The 18,630-nt window shown below is 53.0% G+C and overlaps 1 protein-coding gene across 1 annotated transcript; it reads left to right on the plus strand.

Annotated features, from left to right (window-relative positions):
* The first annotated feature begins 7,250 nt into the window (after window positions 1–7,250).
* PIF1 (PIF1 5'-to-3' DNA helicase) lies at window positions 7,251–16,475 on the plus strand. The gene is made up of 12 exons (XM_084886995.1): window positions 7,251–8,762; window positions 9,584–9,716; window positions 9,796–9,921; window positions 10,024–10,177; window positions 10,270–10,384; window positions 10,477–10,583; window positions 12,467–12,606; window positions 13,141–13,247; window positions 14,158–14,245; window positions 14,400–14,545; window positions 15,285–15,476; window positions 15,642–16,475. The coding sequence occupies exons 1-12, from the start codon at window positions 8,205–8,207 to the stop codon at window positions 15,699–15,701; spliced, it is 1,926 nt and encodes a 641-aa protein (XP_084743121.1). The 5' UTR covers window positions 7,251–8,204; the 3' UTR covers window positions 15,702–16,475.
* Window positions 16,476–18,630: the final 2,155 nt, after the last annotated feature.

Raw genomic sequence — 18,630 nt, forward strand, 5'->3', positions numbered from 1 at the left:
ATATATTATTGATTTCAGAGAGGAAGGGAGAGATAGAAACATCAATGATAAGAATCGTTGATTGATTGGTCAGCTGCCTCATGCACACCCCCTGCTGGGGACCGAGCCTGCAACCCAGGCATGTGCTTTTCACTGGAATCAAACTTGGGACGCTTCAGTCCACAGGCTCCATGTACTGTGCCAAACTGGCGAGGGCTACATGTGCACCACTGAATCAACAAAGTTTATTGGGTGCTCTAAGTTGGGGTGCTTTCCAATACTTCATCCTGGCTTTTATCTATTCATTCAAAGAATTTAGGGAGCCTTGCCGGGACGGGTTTGGCTCGGTGGATAGAGCGTCGGCCTGGGGACTGAAAGGTCCCAGGTTCGATTCCGGTCAAGGGCATGTACCTTGGTTGTGGGCGCATCCCCAGTAGGGGGTGTGCAAGAGGCAGCTGATCGATGATTCTCTCTCATCGATGTTTCTAACTCTCTATCCCTCTCTCTTCCTCTCTGTGAAAAATCAATAAAATATATTAAAAAAAAAAAAAAAGAATTTAGGGAGGCTCTTATCTACTTACCGTACTAAACTCTTCGCATGTATCTCATTTAATCCTCATTCAAGTAGATATCCATCCATGAAATAAATACAACTGTTAACCTCATTTTACAGATTAAGAATTCAAAGCTTGTACCTCTTTAAGGTCACTTGCCTGGTAAGTGGTGGTGCAAGGATTCAAACCTCATCTGACTCCAGAGTGTGTGCTTTTTACTAAATGACCTGTTTTGGCAGCACTTTGTGTGACCAGGCTACACAAGATCCAGGCCTGCTTGGAGAGCTCATATACCAGTAGGAGGTTACTGAGAAGACTCTGATAAAGAGGTACACAGTGTGTGGTGGGGGCTGGTTCCCAGAGGAAGGAGCTGGAGTGACTGACTTGTATTCAGTAGGGTTAGTTAAGAGGAGAGGATTTAAGGAAAGAGGATCAACTGTACCAGAGGTTCAATAAGTGTCCCCGCCCTGGCTAGTTTGGCTCAGTGAATAGTGTCGGCCCACAGAGTGAAGTTTTGAGGGTTCGATTCTGGTCAAGAGCACATACCTCAGTTGTAGGCTGGATCCCTGGCCCTGGTCAAGGTGTGTGTAGGAGGCAACTAATCAATGTGTTTCTCTCACATCGATGTTTCTCTCCCTCTGTCTCTCCCCCTCCTTTCCACTCTCTCTAGAAAATCAATGGGAAAATATCCCTGGAGTGAGGATTAACAAAATAATAATAACAATGTGGCCGGGACCGGTTTGGCTCAATGGATAGAGCGTCGGCTTGGGGACTGAAGGGTCCCGGGTTCGATTCCGGTCAAGGGCATGTACCTTGGTTGCTGGCATATCCCCATAGGGGGTGTGCAAGAGGCAGCTGATCGATGACTCTCTCTCATCGATGTTTCTAGCTCTCTATCTCTCTCCCTTCCTCTCTGTACAAAATCAATAAAATATATTTAAAAAAAACAAAAAAAAAAAAACAATGTGTTCCCAGCCCTGACCGGTGTGGCTCAGTCAGTTGGAACTTTGTCCTGTACACCAAAAGGTCACTGGTTCAATTTCTGGTCAGGGACATACACAGATTGCGGATTTGTTCCTGCTCAGGTAGGTTTGCATTGGGATGCCTACGGGAGACAACCAATTGATGTTTCTCTCTCTCCCTCTCCCCTCCTTTCTCTCAAAAAATCAATTTTCAAAAGCACACAAGCCAGCCGGAGTCAGTTTGGCTCAGTGGATAGATCATCTGCCTGCAGACTGAAGGGTCCTGGGTTTGATTCCGTCAAGGGCACATGCCCAGGCTTGATCCCCACTAGGGGGTGTGCAGGAGGCAGCCTATCAATGATTCCCTTTCATCATTGATGTTTCTCTCTCTCCCTCTCCCTCTCTGAAATATATATATATATACACACACACAACAGCAAACAAAAAAACATGTCTAGCCGAAACCGGTTTGGCTCAATGGATAGAGCGTCAGCTTGGGGACTGAAAGGTCCCGGGTTCGATTCCGGTCAAGGGCACGTACCTTGGTTGCGGGCATATCCCCAGTAGGGGGTGTGCAAGAGGCAGCTGGTCGATGACTCTCTCTCATCGATGTTTCTAACTCTCTACCCCTCTCTCTTCCTCTGTACAAAATCAATAAAATATATTTTTAAATAAAAAAAAAAAAAAACATGTCTATAAGGAAAAAAAGTGTCTGCTGCCCAGTGCTCTGGAAGGTCTACAGCATAGCCTGTCCTTGTACTACAGGAGGGCAAAAGCTTGGAGAGAAAGAACCATGAGATGGAGGGGAAGGGCTCTTTTAAGTATCAAATGAGATAACATCGAAAATGCATTTTGTAAACTGCCCAGTCCTGTGTTAATGCCATTGCTATTTTTATTAATGACCTGGGGATTGGACTGAGACCACCGGTGAGAGAGGGCAGATAAGACATAAGGAAAGAGTTCTAGAGAAGGAAGTTTCATAATGAAGAAAACCCCGTTCCTCCTGAGAGTCTGCGTCCAAACCAGGTTCCGGGTGAAGCGAGGGGACCTTCACTCCTCACTCACCCACCCACCAAGGCGGCAGCGGGCAGAGAACCAGGCGGACCAGGACTGCCCGAGGCCAAGGGAGGAAGTCCGGCCCCAGAGGTGAGGCTTTCCTCTGGCCCCGCCTCCTTCCTCCGCCGACCAATCAGGATTCAGCTGCAGCTGCATTAGGGCAGGGAGGAGGACGGAGCTGAGGACCGTTAATTCGCCGCTAGTTGGCATCCAGTTATTCATTGGTTTCCTTTCCCTACAAGGATCTACTGTTGCTGCTCTTAAAAAAGAAAAAAACACGAGTGGCCATAACCGGCTTGGCTCAGTGGATAGAGCGTCAGCCTGCGTATTCAAGGATCCCAGGTTCGATTGCGGTCAAGGGCATTACCTTGGTTGCGGGCACATCCCCAGTAGGGGGTGTGCAGGAGGCAGCTGATTGATATTTCCAACTCTCTCTCCCTCTCCCTTCCTCTCTGTAAAAAAAATAAAAAGTATATATATATTTAAATGAGTGGGCACATAACCACTTTTGAAAAAGCTCTTGCAGTTTCATATGTAACTACAATAAATATACACTATCCTATGAGCCAGCAATTTCTTACCTAAGTACTTATGCAAAAGAAAGTACAAATCCACAGAAAACACAATTATCCATCAGCAGGAAAGCGGATAAACTAGTGTATCCGCACAATGGCATACTAGTAAGCAACAAAAAGGAACCACGCTGCAACATAAATGAATCTCAAAATTATTATGCTCAGTGAAAGATATCTGAAAATAAACATTGTATAATTCTATGTATAAGTTCTATAAAAAGTTAAAATAAGCCCAGCTGGCATGGCTCAGTGGTTGAACATTGACCTATGAACCAGAAGGTCATGGTTCGATTCCCAGTCAGGGCACAAGCCTGGGTTTCAGGCTCGATCTTCAGTGTGGGGCATGGAGGAGGAAGCCAGTTAATGATTCTCTCTTCCTCTGATGTTTCTATCTCTCTCTCCCTCTCCCCTCCTCTCTGAAATCAATAAAAAATATATATTTTTTAAAAAGCTATAATAATCTATGGTGAAAACAAAATTAGAATAGGGTTGCCTGAGGACTGAGGGTGGGGATTGACTCCAAAGGAGCCTAAAGGAACTTTTGAGGTGATGGTAATGTTCTTAGAGCTTTGTGCAATGGAGCAAATGTCCTGGATCTGTGCTGTTCAACAGTGTAGCCACTTGGAGTGTGGCCAGTGCCAATAAAAACTGCATTTTAAATTTCATTTAATTTTAATTATTTTTAAAATATATTTTTAGTGGTTTCAGAGAGGAAGGAAGAGGGAGAGAGAGAGAGAGAGAAACACCAATGATGATAGAGAATCATTGATCAGCTGTCTCCTGTATACCCCACACTGGGGATCAAGCCCACAACCAGCGCATGTGCCCTGAGCTAGAATGGAACCGTGACCTCCTCGTTCATAGGTCGATGCTCAACCACTGAGCCACACTGACGGGGCTAATTTTAATTACTTTAAATTTAAAATTAGCCACATGTGGCTAGTGGATTCCCTATTGAACAACACAGTTCTATATCCTCACAAAGGTTTGGGTCTCACAGGCATATTCATCTGTCAAAACTCCTCTCACAAAAAGCCTAAGATGTGTGCATTTCACTGTATGTAAAGATTACATTTTGGATAAACATAAACTCTAATTAATGCTGTGTGTTGAAGTATTTAGATGTGAAATGTGCTGTTATCTACAACTTTGAAATTTGTAACAAAAATGTTTTGATAAATGGAGGGATGGCTAAATTGCTAGACATGTGATACAACAAATAAAGCAAAATATTAATTATAGAATCTTGGTGGTAGCTTACTGGGTGTTCACTGTAACCTTTCTGGGTATGTTGCAGTATTTTCAGAATAAAACGTTGGGGCTAAGAGGAGAAAGGATTTGGGAAGTTATTGTCGAATTGGGTACAAAGTTTCTGTTTGGAACAATGAAAATTTTCTGGAAATAAGGTAGTGGTGGTGGTTACTTAATGGCAATTAATTGTAACTTAAAATGATCATATGGTACATTTTATGTTATATATCTTACAATTTAAAAAAGATTGAAAGCCAAAAGAAAATAAATATTGGGAGAAAATCCATGGGAAAGTTCCTGTGCTTCTCTAGGGGCAGTGGGCTCTGCACAAAGGGAAGTGGGGAGGAGCGGGCAGTGTGAGTGGGTGTGTAGATCCGCTTGGAGTTAGTGGGAAGAGAACACAGCCTTTGGAAACAGACCTATTTTCATAATCCTAGATCTTTCACTTTCTAGTTGAATAACTATATTTGTTCCGACCTGACCATGTCCCACCTCTGGGTAACTTGATTCTGCCTCCCTTTCGAGAAAACTTGTGCTGGAGTTGCTAAGGGAACCAATAAAATGTTTACTATTTGAAAAACCTATTTGTTTCTTAATGCTATTGTTACTGTAATGAATGTTGTAGCTTAGAACAACCCAGATTTATTATCTTGTAGTTCTGCAAGTCTGAAATGTGTTTTACTGGGCCAACGTCAAGTACTGCATTCTTCCTTCTGGAGACTCTAAGGGGGACCCACTTCCTTGTCTTTTCCAGCTTCTAGAAACCTCTTGTGTTCTTGGGCTTGGCTTATGGCCTTTTCTTCCATCTTTAAAACCAACAGTAACATCTTCAAATCTCTCTTTCACACACCACCCACCCCCTCTGCTTCCTGCATCGCATCTCCTTCTCTGACTCTCCTGTCTCCCTCTTTCCCCTGTAAGAACCCTTGTGATTCCATTGGGCCTATCCGGGAAATCCAAGATAATATCCCCATTTCAAGATCCTTAATTTATTACATCTGCAATGTCCCTTTTGCCATGTAAGTAACACATTCACAGGTTCTGGGGATTAAGTCTGGGCATGGTGGGGGGACATTTTTCTGCCTACTACAGTGACTTTGAAATTTTATGCTACTTCTATGTCAACACTACACTGAAGCCCTGGCTGGTGTGACTCTGTTGAGCACGCACCAGGAGGTCACAGGTTTGATTCCAGGCCAAGGGGCGCAATGCCCAGGTTGCCAGCTGGATACCCAGTAGGGGGCATTCAGGAGGCAATATGGATGTTTCTCTCTTCCTCTCTAAAAATAAACTATTTAAATAAATTTTTAAAAAGACTACACGGAAGAGGAAACATTTCTCATTTTTTCCTAATAGCTTTGAGATATAGTTCACATACCATATAATTTACCCATTTAAAGTAAACAATTCAAATGGTTTTCAGTAGTCACAGAGTTGTGCAATCATCACATTTTCATCTTTCTCCCATTTTTGTTTGTGGAAACAAAGGCTTGAGACATTGTGGAACTTGCTTAGGGTAACATCTAATGGCGGGGCCGGGCATTGCAGTGGCTGTGAGGAAATGATACTCTAGTCCAGGCCTGGATCCCGTGAAGACCCATCGCCTGGGAGCAGTGTGGTGTAGTAGTAAAACACGCAGGTGCTCAGGCCAGGTCAGACTTGGTTCCAAGGCTTTGTCTCCGCTATCTATGAGCTATGTGATCTTTGGTAAACCTCCTGGAGCTTTGGTTTCCTTATTTGCAAAATGAGGACAATAAAATGAATGGAGGTGGGAGGGGGGGGGGGGGAGGGGAGGGGACAGCACTCACCTGTAAGACCCCTTCCAGCTATGTAATTCCAAGCGTCAATGAGGAGGGGCAGGGGTGTGATTAGAAATAAATCCCCCAAGCCGAAACCGGTTTGGCTCAGTGGTAGAGCGTCATTCTGCGGACTGGAAGGTCCCGGGTTCGATTCCGGTCAAGGGCATGTGTCTTGGTTGCGGGCACATCCCCAGAGGGGGGTGTGCAAGAGGCAGCTGATCAATGATTCTCTCATCGATGTTTCTAACTCTCTATTCCTCTCTGTAAAAAAAAAATCAATAAAATATAGTTTTTTTAAAAAAGAAAGAAAGAAAGAAAGAAAGAAAGAAAGAAAGAAAGAAAGAAAGAAAGAAAGAAATCCCCCCAAGCATCCAGGCAACAAGAGGATGAAGAAGTATTCCCTGAGACTAACTCACATGCTTTCATCGCCCAGGTCTCAAGAGTTCCTTGCTGACGGGCCCTGGTGAAGCTGAGTGGGGAAGACTGAGTAAAAGGACCCTGAAAAGGGCAAAGGGGAGTAGGAAGCGTTGAGAGGCGCGGCAGGCCTTGGGGTGGTCTGCCCAGGAGTGAGCATTGACCCTGCGAGTGGAAACAGAGGTGGGAGTATCCGTGGCAGCTCTCCCCAACGCCAAGTTCAGCCGCTCTGTAAGGGCTAGAGGGAGGGGGGGGGGTGTTGGGTGGATGGTTCTGAAAATAAATCTTCAGAGCAGCGTTGGGTGACACCACACCACTTAACGACGCTACTGCAACCCCCCACCCTCACCTCACCCCGCCCCGCCCCGCCCCACCCCCCGCCATCTCCGCCACGCCCACCGGTCCACGCGCCTTGGTCCGCTCCACGATCCGCCACCACAGCAGGCGTCCTCCCTCCCGCGTGCGGATGGTACCGCCCGAGCCGGGGAAGGGGGCGGAGGGTGAGGGCCACGCCCCCGTCTCTGATTGGCTGGGGAATTTAAAGAGCCGCTGGTGATAGGCCGGTTCTCCGTCGCTGGCATTTGAAAGTTACGGAGCCCGAGCTTCGCCGGCCGGTCCGCTCGTTGCGGCTAGTTCGTCTGAGTTTCGGCGCAAGTGAGTGTCCCCCCCGGATCTGAGCAGCGTGGGGAGGAAGAGACCCTGCTTCTTTAACGGGTCCCTGCCGGGAGGGTGCAGACCAGAGGGTCAGAGGGAGGGAACACACATTCCAGGGTCACCCCGCGATTTCCCTAGCCAAATATCCTACCCCTTTCCACCCTGGACGTGGGAAGCGCCAGGGCTTCGGAATCACACCAGCCCGGGCTCCTGCCAGGCGCGTGTCCTGACCCCACGTTTGTCCACGGGGAGCGGTGACGCCTGCTCGGCTGCGTAGGGACAGTGAACGCGGCAGCAACTGATGGGAGGAGCTGCAGCGCCCGTGCTCAGCTCCCCACGCGAGAGTCCCCTGCTCCCTGGGGAGATGACCCGATCCCCGCGCGGCCCCTCGGTCTCTGAAGCTGTCTTCTTCTCTTTCTTTTTAAATATATTTTATTGATTTTTTAGAGAGAGGAAGGGAGAAGTTATAGAGAGAGTTAGAAACATCAATGAAAGAGAAACATCAATCAGCTGCCTCCTGCACACACCCCTACTGAGGATGTGCCCGCAGCCAAGTTACATGCCATTGACTGGAATCGAACCTGGGACCCTTCAATCCGCAGGCCGACGCTCTATCCACTGAGCCAAACCGGTTTCGGCTGAAGCTGTCTTCTTTTCTGCTCTGGGTCCCCCTTCTTCCGTTGCCCTGGCCGGACAGGCGAGGCTCCCCAAATCCGAGTGCGTTTGACGCTCTGGAAATGATTGTGTAGGATGTCATTCCTAAATGAATGTCCTAAATTGCAGCCCCAGGGTCCTTTTACCATCCCTGTGACCTCTTGGTGTTACCAGAGGCGGGTAGGATGCTAAGTGGCCTTAACCGGGCTCCCCGCCACGGCCTCACACCACCTGTTGCGTCCTTGAGTCCCGGTGGTTCCTGAGCTCCGATCCCTTCGCAGACCTGCAGCGGCGGCGGTGGCGGCGATGCTGTGCGGGTCCCCGGCGGCGGCGGAGTGCGAGGACGCGGAGCTGCGGTGCCGCGTGGCGGTGGAGGAGCTGAGCCCCGGCGGGCAGCCGCGGAGGCGCCAGGCCGTGCGCGCAGCGGAGCTGTGTCTGGGCCGCAACGAGCGGCGCGAGCTGGTGCTGCGGCTGCAGGCGCCGGGCCCCGCGGGGCCGCGCTGCTTCCCCCTGCGCGCCGCGCGCCTCTTCACGCGCTTCGCCGCCTCCGGGCGCAGCGCCCTGCGGCTCCCGGCCGCCGGCCCGCCCCGCGCGGGCGCCGTGCAGCTGCTGCTCTCCGACTGCGCCCCCGACCGCCTGCGCCGCTTCCTGCGCCTGCTGCGCCTCAAGCTGGCCGCGGCGCCCGGCCCCGCGCCGCCCTCCGCCCGCGCGCAGCTGCTCGGCCCGCGGCCCCGCGACTTCCTCACCGTCAGCCCCGCGCAGCCCGAGGAGCTGCGGCGCGCGGCGGCGCCCCGGGGCCCGGGCCCGGACCCGACGCCGGCGGAGCGGCCCGCCGAGCCCAGCACCGAGAGGACGGGAAAGGCGGTATGTGCCTTGGGGGCTGGCTGTGCCGCTGGGTTGGAAGGGACCAAGACGACCCAAGTTTGGGGGTGATGGGGAGGGGGGATGGTATTTTAGGGGGCTGCTGGTTATCTCAGAGGAGATGCCCATCGGACGTCTTGAGTAGAACCGAGATGCGGGAATTGTGCGAGTGTTTCTCATAGGGCAGTGTCATAGGGTAAGCCGAAATAGGAAAAGGGTGGCCCAGGTCCTATTAAAAAAGAGAATGCAGAGAAGGAAGCCTGGAAAGGAAACCTCAAAAGATAAAGAGAAGGAGAGGGGCGTTTGGAAAAAACCAAGTAGTGTAAGGGGGAGCCCACAAGTCCGATCAGATGGGGGTAGGGACAAAGTCTGGTGGTTCTGGCAGTTTTTGATCTCAGACCACAGGGGTTGAGTAAGGGGGTGGGAAGGTGGAGATGGGGACCTGGCTAGGCAGGTGTTCGTCCAGCTTGGGTGTTTTGAGGTGAGAAACAGGTTTGTTGCAGTGAGAAGTGAGAAAGGACGGTTGAGAGGACCAGGAGAATTAGGGAACCCCGGGAGGAGGCTAAGGACCCAGACCTTGGTCTCCAGGGCACCAGGCATCAGTGGAGACCCAGCCTCAATCCCTTCCTCCAGGGGAGACCTGGACCCCAGAGGTCACTGGCAAGCTCTCCAGGCGAACCAAGGCTGCCCAAGGGCTCCAAGGATGGAGCCAGCGGAGACACAAGGGCTACCAGGCCTAGCACTGCACCTGGGCCAAGAAAGTGTTGGGGGGCAATGCCTAGAGTTTGGGGGAGGGAGGCTCTGAGACAACCCTGTCCCCCCAGGAAGCCCCGAGGTGGCCCCTGCCTGTGAAGAAGCTGAACTTGGCCCCGGCCAAACCACAGCTTTCTGAGGAGCAGGCCGCAGTGCTGAGGGCCGTCCTGAAAGGCCAGAGCATTTTCTTCACGGGGAGCGCAGGTAGCGAGGGGCGGAGCCGGGGGGAGGGTGGCGGGTGGGATGGAGGAGAGGTGGTCTTGACTTTTTGCCCTCTGCCCAGGGACAGGGAAGTCTTACCTGCTGAAGCGCATCCTGGGCTCACTGCCTCCCACGGGCACGGTGACCACTGCCAGCACGGGGGTGGCAGCCTGCCACATCGGGGGGACCACCCTCCACGCCTTTGCAGGTGGGTGAGCGGGCGCTCCTGGGGCTGTGGGAAGGGAGGAGGGGAAGTCGGGGTTGAGGCAGGGCTGGGGTCTCGGCCCAAGCTGAACCATGTCACTCACAGGCATCGGCTCGGGCCAGGCGCCCCTGGCGCAGTGTGTGGCCCTGGCCCAGCGGCCAGGCGTGCGGCAGGGCTGGCTGAACTGCCAGCGGCTGGTCATCGATGAGATCTCCATGGTGGAGGCAGAGCTGTTTGACAAGCTGGAGGCCGTGGCCAGGTCAGTGAGGGCGGTGAGCCTGGGATCTGGTGGTGTCCGTGGGGAGCCTGCCCACCCTCACTGCGGAAGCACTGCTCGCCTCTCCCCTCCAGGACTGTCCGGCAGCAGGATAAGCCGTTCGGAGGGATCCAGCTCATCATCTGTGGGGACTTCCTGCAGCTGCCGCCTGTCACCAAGGGCTTCCAGCCCCCGCAGTTCTGCTTCCAGGTACCACTCACCCTCCTGCCCTGCCCTCCCCACCCTCACCCCACCCCAGGGGTCTGCTCTGCTCCCTGACACCCCCTTCCTTCCCCCGTCAGGCCAAGAGCTGGAGGAGGTGTGTCCCAGTGACCCTGGAGCTGACCAAGGTGTGGAGGCAGGCAGACCAGACCTTCATCTCCCTGCTGCAGGCTGTGCGACTGGGCAGGTGAGCAGAGAGGGGCCTGCGGGTGAGGCCCACGTGTGGGTCTCAGAGGAGCATGGGGTCCCCAACAAGAGGGAGAAGGGCTTCCTGGGCCCATAGAAGACGGTCACTTTGTGGATCTTGAGATCCTGCCTCCCCAGGGTGGGTCCCCACCACCCAGCAGGAGGCCTGGCACAGAGGAGGGGTCAGGGGACTATGGTCAGATGGACACACAAGAAGAATTCAGAGATATCAACACTCCCAGTCTCAGATCTAAAAGCTGGGGTCCTGCCAAGACCGGTTTGGCTCAATGGATAGAGCGTCGGCTTGGGAACTGAAGGGTCCCGGGTTCGATTCTGGTCAAGGGCATGTACCTTGGTTGCGGGCATATCCCCAGTAGGGGGTGTGCAAGAGGCAGCTAATCGATGACTCTCTCTCATCGATGTTTCTAGCTCTCTATCTCTCTCCCTTCTTCTCTGTACAAAATCAATAAAATATATTTTAAAAGCTGGGGTCCTGCCGAAACCGGTTTGGCTCAATGGATAGAGTGTCGGCTTGGGGACTGAAGGGCCCCGGGTTCGATTCCGGTCAAGGGCATGTACCTTGGTTGCGGGCACATGCCCAGTGGGGGGTGTGCAAGAGGCAGCTGATCGATGACTCTCTCTCATCGATGTTTCTAGCTCTCTATCTCTCTCCCTTCCTCTCTGTACAAAATCAATAAAATATATTTAAAAAATAAATAAATAAATAAATAAAATAAATAAATAAAAGCTGGGGTTCTAAGGGGTGAAATGACTTGCCCAAAGTCAGGGCTGGAATTTAATCTCAGGTCTGACTTTAAAATCTAGGTTCCTTCCACTTTTTAAAAAAATATATTTTTATTGATTCCAAAGATAGAAACATCAATAATGAGAGAGAATCACCGATTGGCTGCCTCTTGCATGCCTCTCACCAGGGATTGAGTCCACACATGCCCCCGACTGGAATCGAACCCAGGACCCTTTAGTCCACAGGCCGATGCTCTATCCACTGAGCCAAACCAGCTAGGGCTTTCCTTCCACTCTCAAAGCCTGTGGGTCCTTGGTGGTGGTGGTAGAGGTGGGGGCGGGAACATTGCAGACATGATCCCTGCCCAGCTAGGACAAACGGTTGAAATGCTACAGCTGCTCTAACACAGGAGTGGACAGGCCAGGAGGGCAGATGACTGGAGCCAGAGCTGGGCCTTGAAAGCCAGGCCAGAGTGGGATGACTTGGGGGAAGGTGGTGGTGGTGCGCTGCTCTCCCTGCCTGGGGACGGAGGCGGGAAGGAAGGTGCACAGCACAGCCGGCATGCACAGGGCCAGGAGGAACACTGAGTGGCAGAGCGGGGAGAGAGGGACCCAAGTTGTCCCCCCTCCTCCCATGGTGGTGCTGCTGTACCCAGCCTCCGGGGGCCGGGGGCGGGGGGCAGACTGTAGATGGGGAGAAATAGAAACACAGGCTCCATGTTTTCCCGTAAGGCAGAAGGCCAGGGGCCAGAACACTCATCCAGACTGCAGGCCACCGGTATTACAGCATCAGCATCAGCACCCGGTCTAGGTCCTCAAACCTCTGGCCTGTGCTCACTCAGCCTACCACCCTTCCCAAGGAGCACTGGGGATGGGAGGGAGGCCAGCTTCTCCTCCAGAGGGAAGAGTACCCACCCATGATCACAGCCAAGTACCCCCCACACACCCCCACACACACTCTGCTCAGTCCCCAGGTACGGGTCAAGTGAAGAAAGGATAAGCTGGCCAGCAAATCCTGCCCTCGGGTGCTGTTCCCGTCCCCAGGCCTGATCCATTGCCTGCTGCTTGGGCCATACCACCCACATGCCCCCCTTCCCTGGCATTCAGACGGGCTCTGCCCTCACAGCCCAGCCCCCACAGGTGCTCAAAGGAGGTGACCTGCCAGCTCCAGGCTACGGCCACCCACAAGGTGGGGCGAGACGGAATTGTGGCCACCAGGCTCTGCACCCACCAGGATGATGTGGCTGTCACCAACGAGAGGCGGCTGCGGGACCTGTCGGGTGAGCAGGGAGCGGGGCTGGGCAGTACCAGCGGGGAAGGGCTATCGGGCAGGCATGTCAGCTTTCCCCCTGCCCCCATTTCCTGGCAGCCTGGGACCTTGGGATAAATATCTAGGCCCCAACCTCTGTGCCATAAGGTAAGGTGACCAGACCTCCCACTTTTGGCGGGACAGTCCTGATTTTTAACAATTTGTCCCGCGTCCCACGGCGTTTTAAAAAAGTCCCAATTATCGCCACGGGACGCAGGATAAATTGTTAAAAATCAGGACAGAGGTTTAAGGACCTAGACCAGGGTCTGGTCACCTTACCATAAGGCCCTTATAGTTACAGAGGTAACTGGTTTTGAGAGGTATGACCTTGAAAGGGTCAAGGTCACTCAGCCAGAACAATGCTGGAAGTGAGTCTTAAATTCAGGTCTCTGATTCTAAAGCTCCAGATATTCCAGTTACCTTCCCCCATGCCCTGGTCTGATAGGTGTTCTTGGAAACGAAGCCACAAGTGACTAGTAACCTGTTTGTCCCACTCTTTCCCCAGGTGAGGTGCACAGCTTTGAAGCCATGGACAGTGACCCTGAGCAAGCCCGGGCTCTGGATGCCCAGTGTCCCGTCGGCAAGCTCCTTCAGCTGAAGCTGGGCGCCCAGGTGCGTGGGAAGCGGGGCCCAGACCCTGGGAGCCCGGCCTCCCCAGCCTTGGCCCCAGCTGGGACCACAGCGACTCCCTTCCTCCCTTCCTCCGAGTCCCTCCCACCTTCCTGTCTCTAGCTCTCCACTGCCTTCCTGTTTCAGCGTGTGGAGCTCCAGGCAGCGCTGCTTTGGATAAGTCCCTTGTCCTTGAAGCTGTGTCTCATCTCTCCACCGGGGAATGAAATATCTACCCCACACAGCTGCCTTCTGTAGTGTATCCTATCCCAGTGTTTCCCAGATTTCTCTCGTGACGAGAATCACCTGGTGGAGTTGTTAAACTACAGATTCCTGAATCCCAACTAAGAAGTGCTAAACTAGAATTTTTTTTAAGTATACAATTTTACCTATATGTTCCCAAAAATTCTAGTTTAGCACTTCTTAGTTGGGATTCAGGAATCTGTAGTTAACGACTCCACCAGGTGATTCTCGTCACGAGAGAAGTCTGGGAAACACTGGTGTATACTATGAAAGTCTCCTTCCTTCCGGTTATGTTGGGGGTGGGCCACATGGGAACCTTCCCTCAGGTTCCAAAGGGCACCCAGGGAGAAAGTGCAGCACCTTGTGGTTGGAAGAGGGATGGCAGCTGGGGGCTGTCCCTCAAGTTTTCAAAGCCCTGCCATGTCTGTTACCTTATTGCTCTTTCCCCGCTCCTGAGCAGTGTCAGTCCCCTTGACACAAGGGGAAACCGAGACCCGGAAAATAAAGCATCTTGCTGCAGGGGGACACAGTCAGCCGGTGGCTGAGCTAGAAATAGGACTCAGTGCCCCTCCATGCCAGCCCCCGGCCTCCCCAAACCACAGCAGGGGCGCCTGGGCCCGAGGCCGGGCGTGGGATCGGGGCAGCTCTCCGTGCCTTCTTTCCCTCGCAGGTGATGCTGGTGAAGAACTTGGCGGTGTCCCGGGGCCTGGTGAACGGCGCCCGCGGGGTGGTGGTCGGCTTTGAGACCGAGGGGAGAGGTAAGCGATGGGGGTGCAGAGCTACCGCGTGGGGCAACAGGGCCCTGGGGTAAGTGTGAAGAGAAAGAGGCTAGGATGCCAAGGTGAGGCCCGCCGCTCACCTCTGAGCCCCGAAACGGGGCCGCGAGGTTGGACGTCTCCGTGCCTCCCTCAGGGCTGCCCCAGGTGCGCTTCCTGTGTGGCGTCACCGAGGTCATCCGTGCGGAACGCTGGACGGTGCAGACCACCGGGGGCCGGCTCCTCAGCCGGCAGCAGCTGCCCCTCCAGCTGGCCTGGGCCATGTCCATCCACAAGAGCCAGGTGAGCGGCTGGCGCGGGGCCTGGGCCAGGGCAGGGCAGGGGGGGGGCGGGCGAAGTAGGTGAGGGGCATGTTGAGGGGGCCTTAAAGGCTTTATGGGGGTTGAGCTTGCCCTGGAGGCAAAGTTCCAGACTAGTTGTAGGATAAACATTTCTTTCTTTCTTTCTTTCTTTCTTTCTTTTTTTTTTTTTAGATATATTTTATTGATTTTTTTACAGAGAGGAAGAGAGAGGGATAGAGAGTTAGAAACAAACGGTGAGAATCATCGATCAGCTGCCTCTTGCACACCCCCTAGTGGGGATGTGCCCGCAGCCAAGGTACATGCCCTTGACCGGAATCGAACCTGGGACCTTTCAGTCCGCAGGCCGACGCTCTATCCACTGAGCCAAACCGGTTTCAGCTCATTCCTGTTTTACAGCGGAGGAAACCGAGGCTCAGAGCGGTTAAATAACCTGTCCAAGGCCACACAGCTAGTGAGAGGCAGAGCCGGATTCCTTCCATGCCTGTCGGACCCTGGCCTGAGTTCTTTCCTTCCACCCCGGCCCCTCTCTCTGATCCTGGATGCATCCCCTGGAGCCCCTCCTCTCAGACACCCGCCCAGGGTCAGCCTGTCCCTCTGCAGAGAGCCTCTGGGCTGGGCCAGGAGGCCCAGGGCAGTAGCTGGGCTGTGAGGTGGGTCAGGCTCTTGGGCACGAAGGACTCCAGGCAGAGCTGGCTCCATCTCTGTCTCTCCATCCCCAGGGCATGACCCTGGATTGCGTGGAGATCTCCTTGGGCCGCGTGTTTGCCAGCGGCCAGGCCTACGTGGCCCTTTCCCGGGCCCGCAGCCTGCAGGGCCTGCGTGTGCTGGATTTTGACCCCATGGTGGTTCGCTGTGACCCCCGTGTGCTCCGCTTCTATGCCAGCCTGCGGCGGGACAGTGGCCTCGGTCTGGTAAGAGGGAGTCACCCAGGGGTGCGCCAAGGGACCCTGGGTAGGGGCGGCAGAGCTTCTCTGGCCCCATTGTGGACAGGGCAGGAGGAAGGAGACGCTGGCCCCCAGGCTGTGGCCCTGGGGGATGGCAGAAGTTCATGACTTGGGTCTCTGGCTTCAATCCAGGAGTCTCCCCGTGATGAGGAAGCAGCCTCGGACCAGGAGAATGTGGATCCAAACCTTTGAGCCACAAAGCGAAGACAGAGGATGGTCTCCCCCTCGTCCTGCTCCTGAGTGAGCGAGGACCCCAGGACAGGGCAGGGGAGGATGGTCAGTGCCCCTTCTCCCTTTGTGAGGGTCTCTCAGCCTCCTGGCACGGGTATAGGGATCACCATTCGCCAGCTGTGCCTCAGTTTCTCCCCTTGCCCTGGGTGAGTTGATTCCAGGGTCAGGAGGAATCTTTCTTTGCCAGGTGGGATGGGCCTGCGGTGGTATCTGGTGTTAGAGAACAGGGGCTGGCCATGGGACCACGGTCATGAGGGCCGCCCCCTTCGGGCTGCAGCGGGGAGAGGTGTCCCAGGAGCAGGAATAGGCACGTGGGTCCTGAGGGACTCCGGCGAGTACAGGCCCCGCACGGAGAAGGGAACCTGAGGTGATCTCACCGCAAGGACAGCGCCCTCCTGAGCCTCAAGTGGGAACACGCACAGCAAACTGTGCGCCTGTGCCTTAAGCTGCTTTCTGGGGAAAGAAATAGTGAGTGAGGATTGAAATGGGTGTTCTCCGGTTGTATTTATTCATTTATTTATTTAATAAATATTGTTGGAAGTATTATATATGTCCCCTCCCCACCCTCCAGAGCCCCCTCTATCCTGCCCCTGCCCCAGGCCTTCACCACTCTATTGTCTGTGTCCATGGGTGGTGCACATATGCGTACTCAGACTGTATTCATTTAGGACAAATAAACTGAATTATGTAAGGACTGTGAGTTCTTCGGCCCTCTTTAAGAAGGCACACCCTGCCCTGGCTGGTGTCGCTCAGTTGGCTGAGTGTCCTCCCGTGCACTGGGAGGTTGCAGGTTCTTGGACGGAAGCAGGAGAAACAGACTCGGGATAAGTGAAGCAGGAAAGGAAGCTAATGGCACGGAAGGCTAGCCCGAAGGAGTGATATGAGGAGCCCAGACACCCAGGCGTGGAAACAGTGGGAACCAGGGAGGCTGGAGCCACGGGCAGGCGTGGAGCTGGGAGCTTCTGGCCAGGGGGACCCCCGGCCGCCCCTGGACGCCTGTCACAGCCCCCGGGGAAGGAGTCCTGGCCTCTTCCGCGTGCTCCCATCACGCAGTCCGGACCTGAAGGCAGGTGTGTGGCTGGCTGGGCTTGGTCTCCCGTGCAGGTCCGGGCTCTGCTGGGATGAATTTTACATCATCCCCATCCCCAGAGCTGGGCTGTTGAGGATGCCTGAGGGTCCTCTCCTGGGATTCTCCTCTCTGACCCCACTCACACTGCCAAAGCGCCCCTCACCTCCCTGCCCTTTCCCCTCACCCAGGCCCCGGTGTCAGCTTTCCCTCCTTTCATATGGACTTGCTCTGTTTATTTATTAATTTATTTTTACATTTTTTATTAAATTATTATCTGTGTACATATTTTAACATTCCCCCCCCCATACATAGCCTCCCTCCCCAGAGTTTTGTGTCCATTGGTTGTACTTATATGCATGTATACAAGACTTTCGGTTGATCTCTTATCTCCCCCAGATCTCCCTACCCTCCCTGCTGTAATTTGACAGTCTGCTTGTTGCTTTACTGTCTCTATATCTATCTGTTGGTTCATCAGTTTATAATGTTCTTTATTATCCATAAGTGAGTGAGGTCATGTGGTGTTTCTCTTTCATTGACTGGCTTATTTCACTCAGCATGATGTTCTCCAATTCCATCCAGGTTGCTGAAAATGATGAGAATTCCTTCTTTTTTATGGCAGCGTAGTATTCCATTGTGTAGATGTACCATCGTTTTTTGATCCAATCATCTGCTGACGGGCACCTAGGCTGTTTCCAAATTCTAGCTATTGTAGATTGTGCTGCTATGAACATAGGGGTGCATATATCCTTTCTGATTGGTGTTTCTAGTTTCTTGGGATATATTCCTAGGAGTGGGATTACTGGGTCAAATGGGAGTTCCATTTTCAGTTTTTTGAGGAAACTCCACACTGTTCTCCACAGTGGTTGCACCAGTCTGCTGGACTTGCTCTGTTTAAAGATGGCTTCCTCATGGGACTGCCTGGGCAGCAGCAAGTCCCGTCCTCAGCAGCCCTCTCTCATTGTGCAGATGCTCTCCTCCTCAGGGCCAGCTGCGGTCTGCCCTGAGGGCAATTATCACAAGTCCCTCTGCCCCTAGAATAAGGCGGGTCCCTTGGTGGCAAGAAACCCAGCTTAGCAGTCCTTGTATCCCCACGGCTCTCAGCATGCTGACTTTATTTTATTTATTTTTTTACTCAATCTTTATTGTTCATATTATTACAAAGGTTCCTCATTTCTTCCCCCCTCCACCAGGTTCCCACCCCACCCTCCGCTCCCCCTACCCCCCATTGTCCTCACCCATAGGTGCACAGTTTATGTTCAGTCTCTTCCCACATCCACCACTCCTCCTTTCCCCCGAGAACTGTCCGTCCACTCCCCTCCCATATCGACGACTCTACTACAATCAACAGCTAATATTGTTCATCAGGTTTTTCAATCTCCTTTTTGTTGTTGTTGTTGTTGTTTTTAATTAATAAACTTTTACACTTCTAAGAATAAATTTTAAAATCTAATAATTTTAAACCTTGTTTTTTTTCTGCTCTGGGAATTGAGAAGCAAACTTGTTTACATGTAAACTTGCCCTTAGGCTATCAAAAGGTGTAGCCATTCAAGTGTAAATGGACACATTGTTTAAAGATAAGCATGCTGACTTTAGAAAGGAGACACTTCATAAAATGGTTGATAAATGAAAGAACGCACCACAGTCCCAGGTTCCCCGAGAGGCAGGGGTGCTTACTCCAATTCCGCAGGGGAGGTGGCCTGACCTGGCAGCGAGGCAGTGGCAGAGGGACGAGAACCTGGCCTCCCCTTGGGAGACATGGGCGGAGAAGGCGGGCTGGTGGAGTGCCCACCTTGACGTCTCCTCAGGGGAGTGGCCAGGGGA

This window comes from Pipistrellus hanaki (genome assembly GCF_964339955.1).
Source record: "Pipistrellus hanaki genome assembly, chromosome: 1".
Lineage (NCBI taxonomy): Eukaryota > Metazoa > Chordata > Mammalia > Chiroptera > Vespertilionidae > Pipistrellus > Pipistrellus hanaki.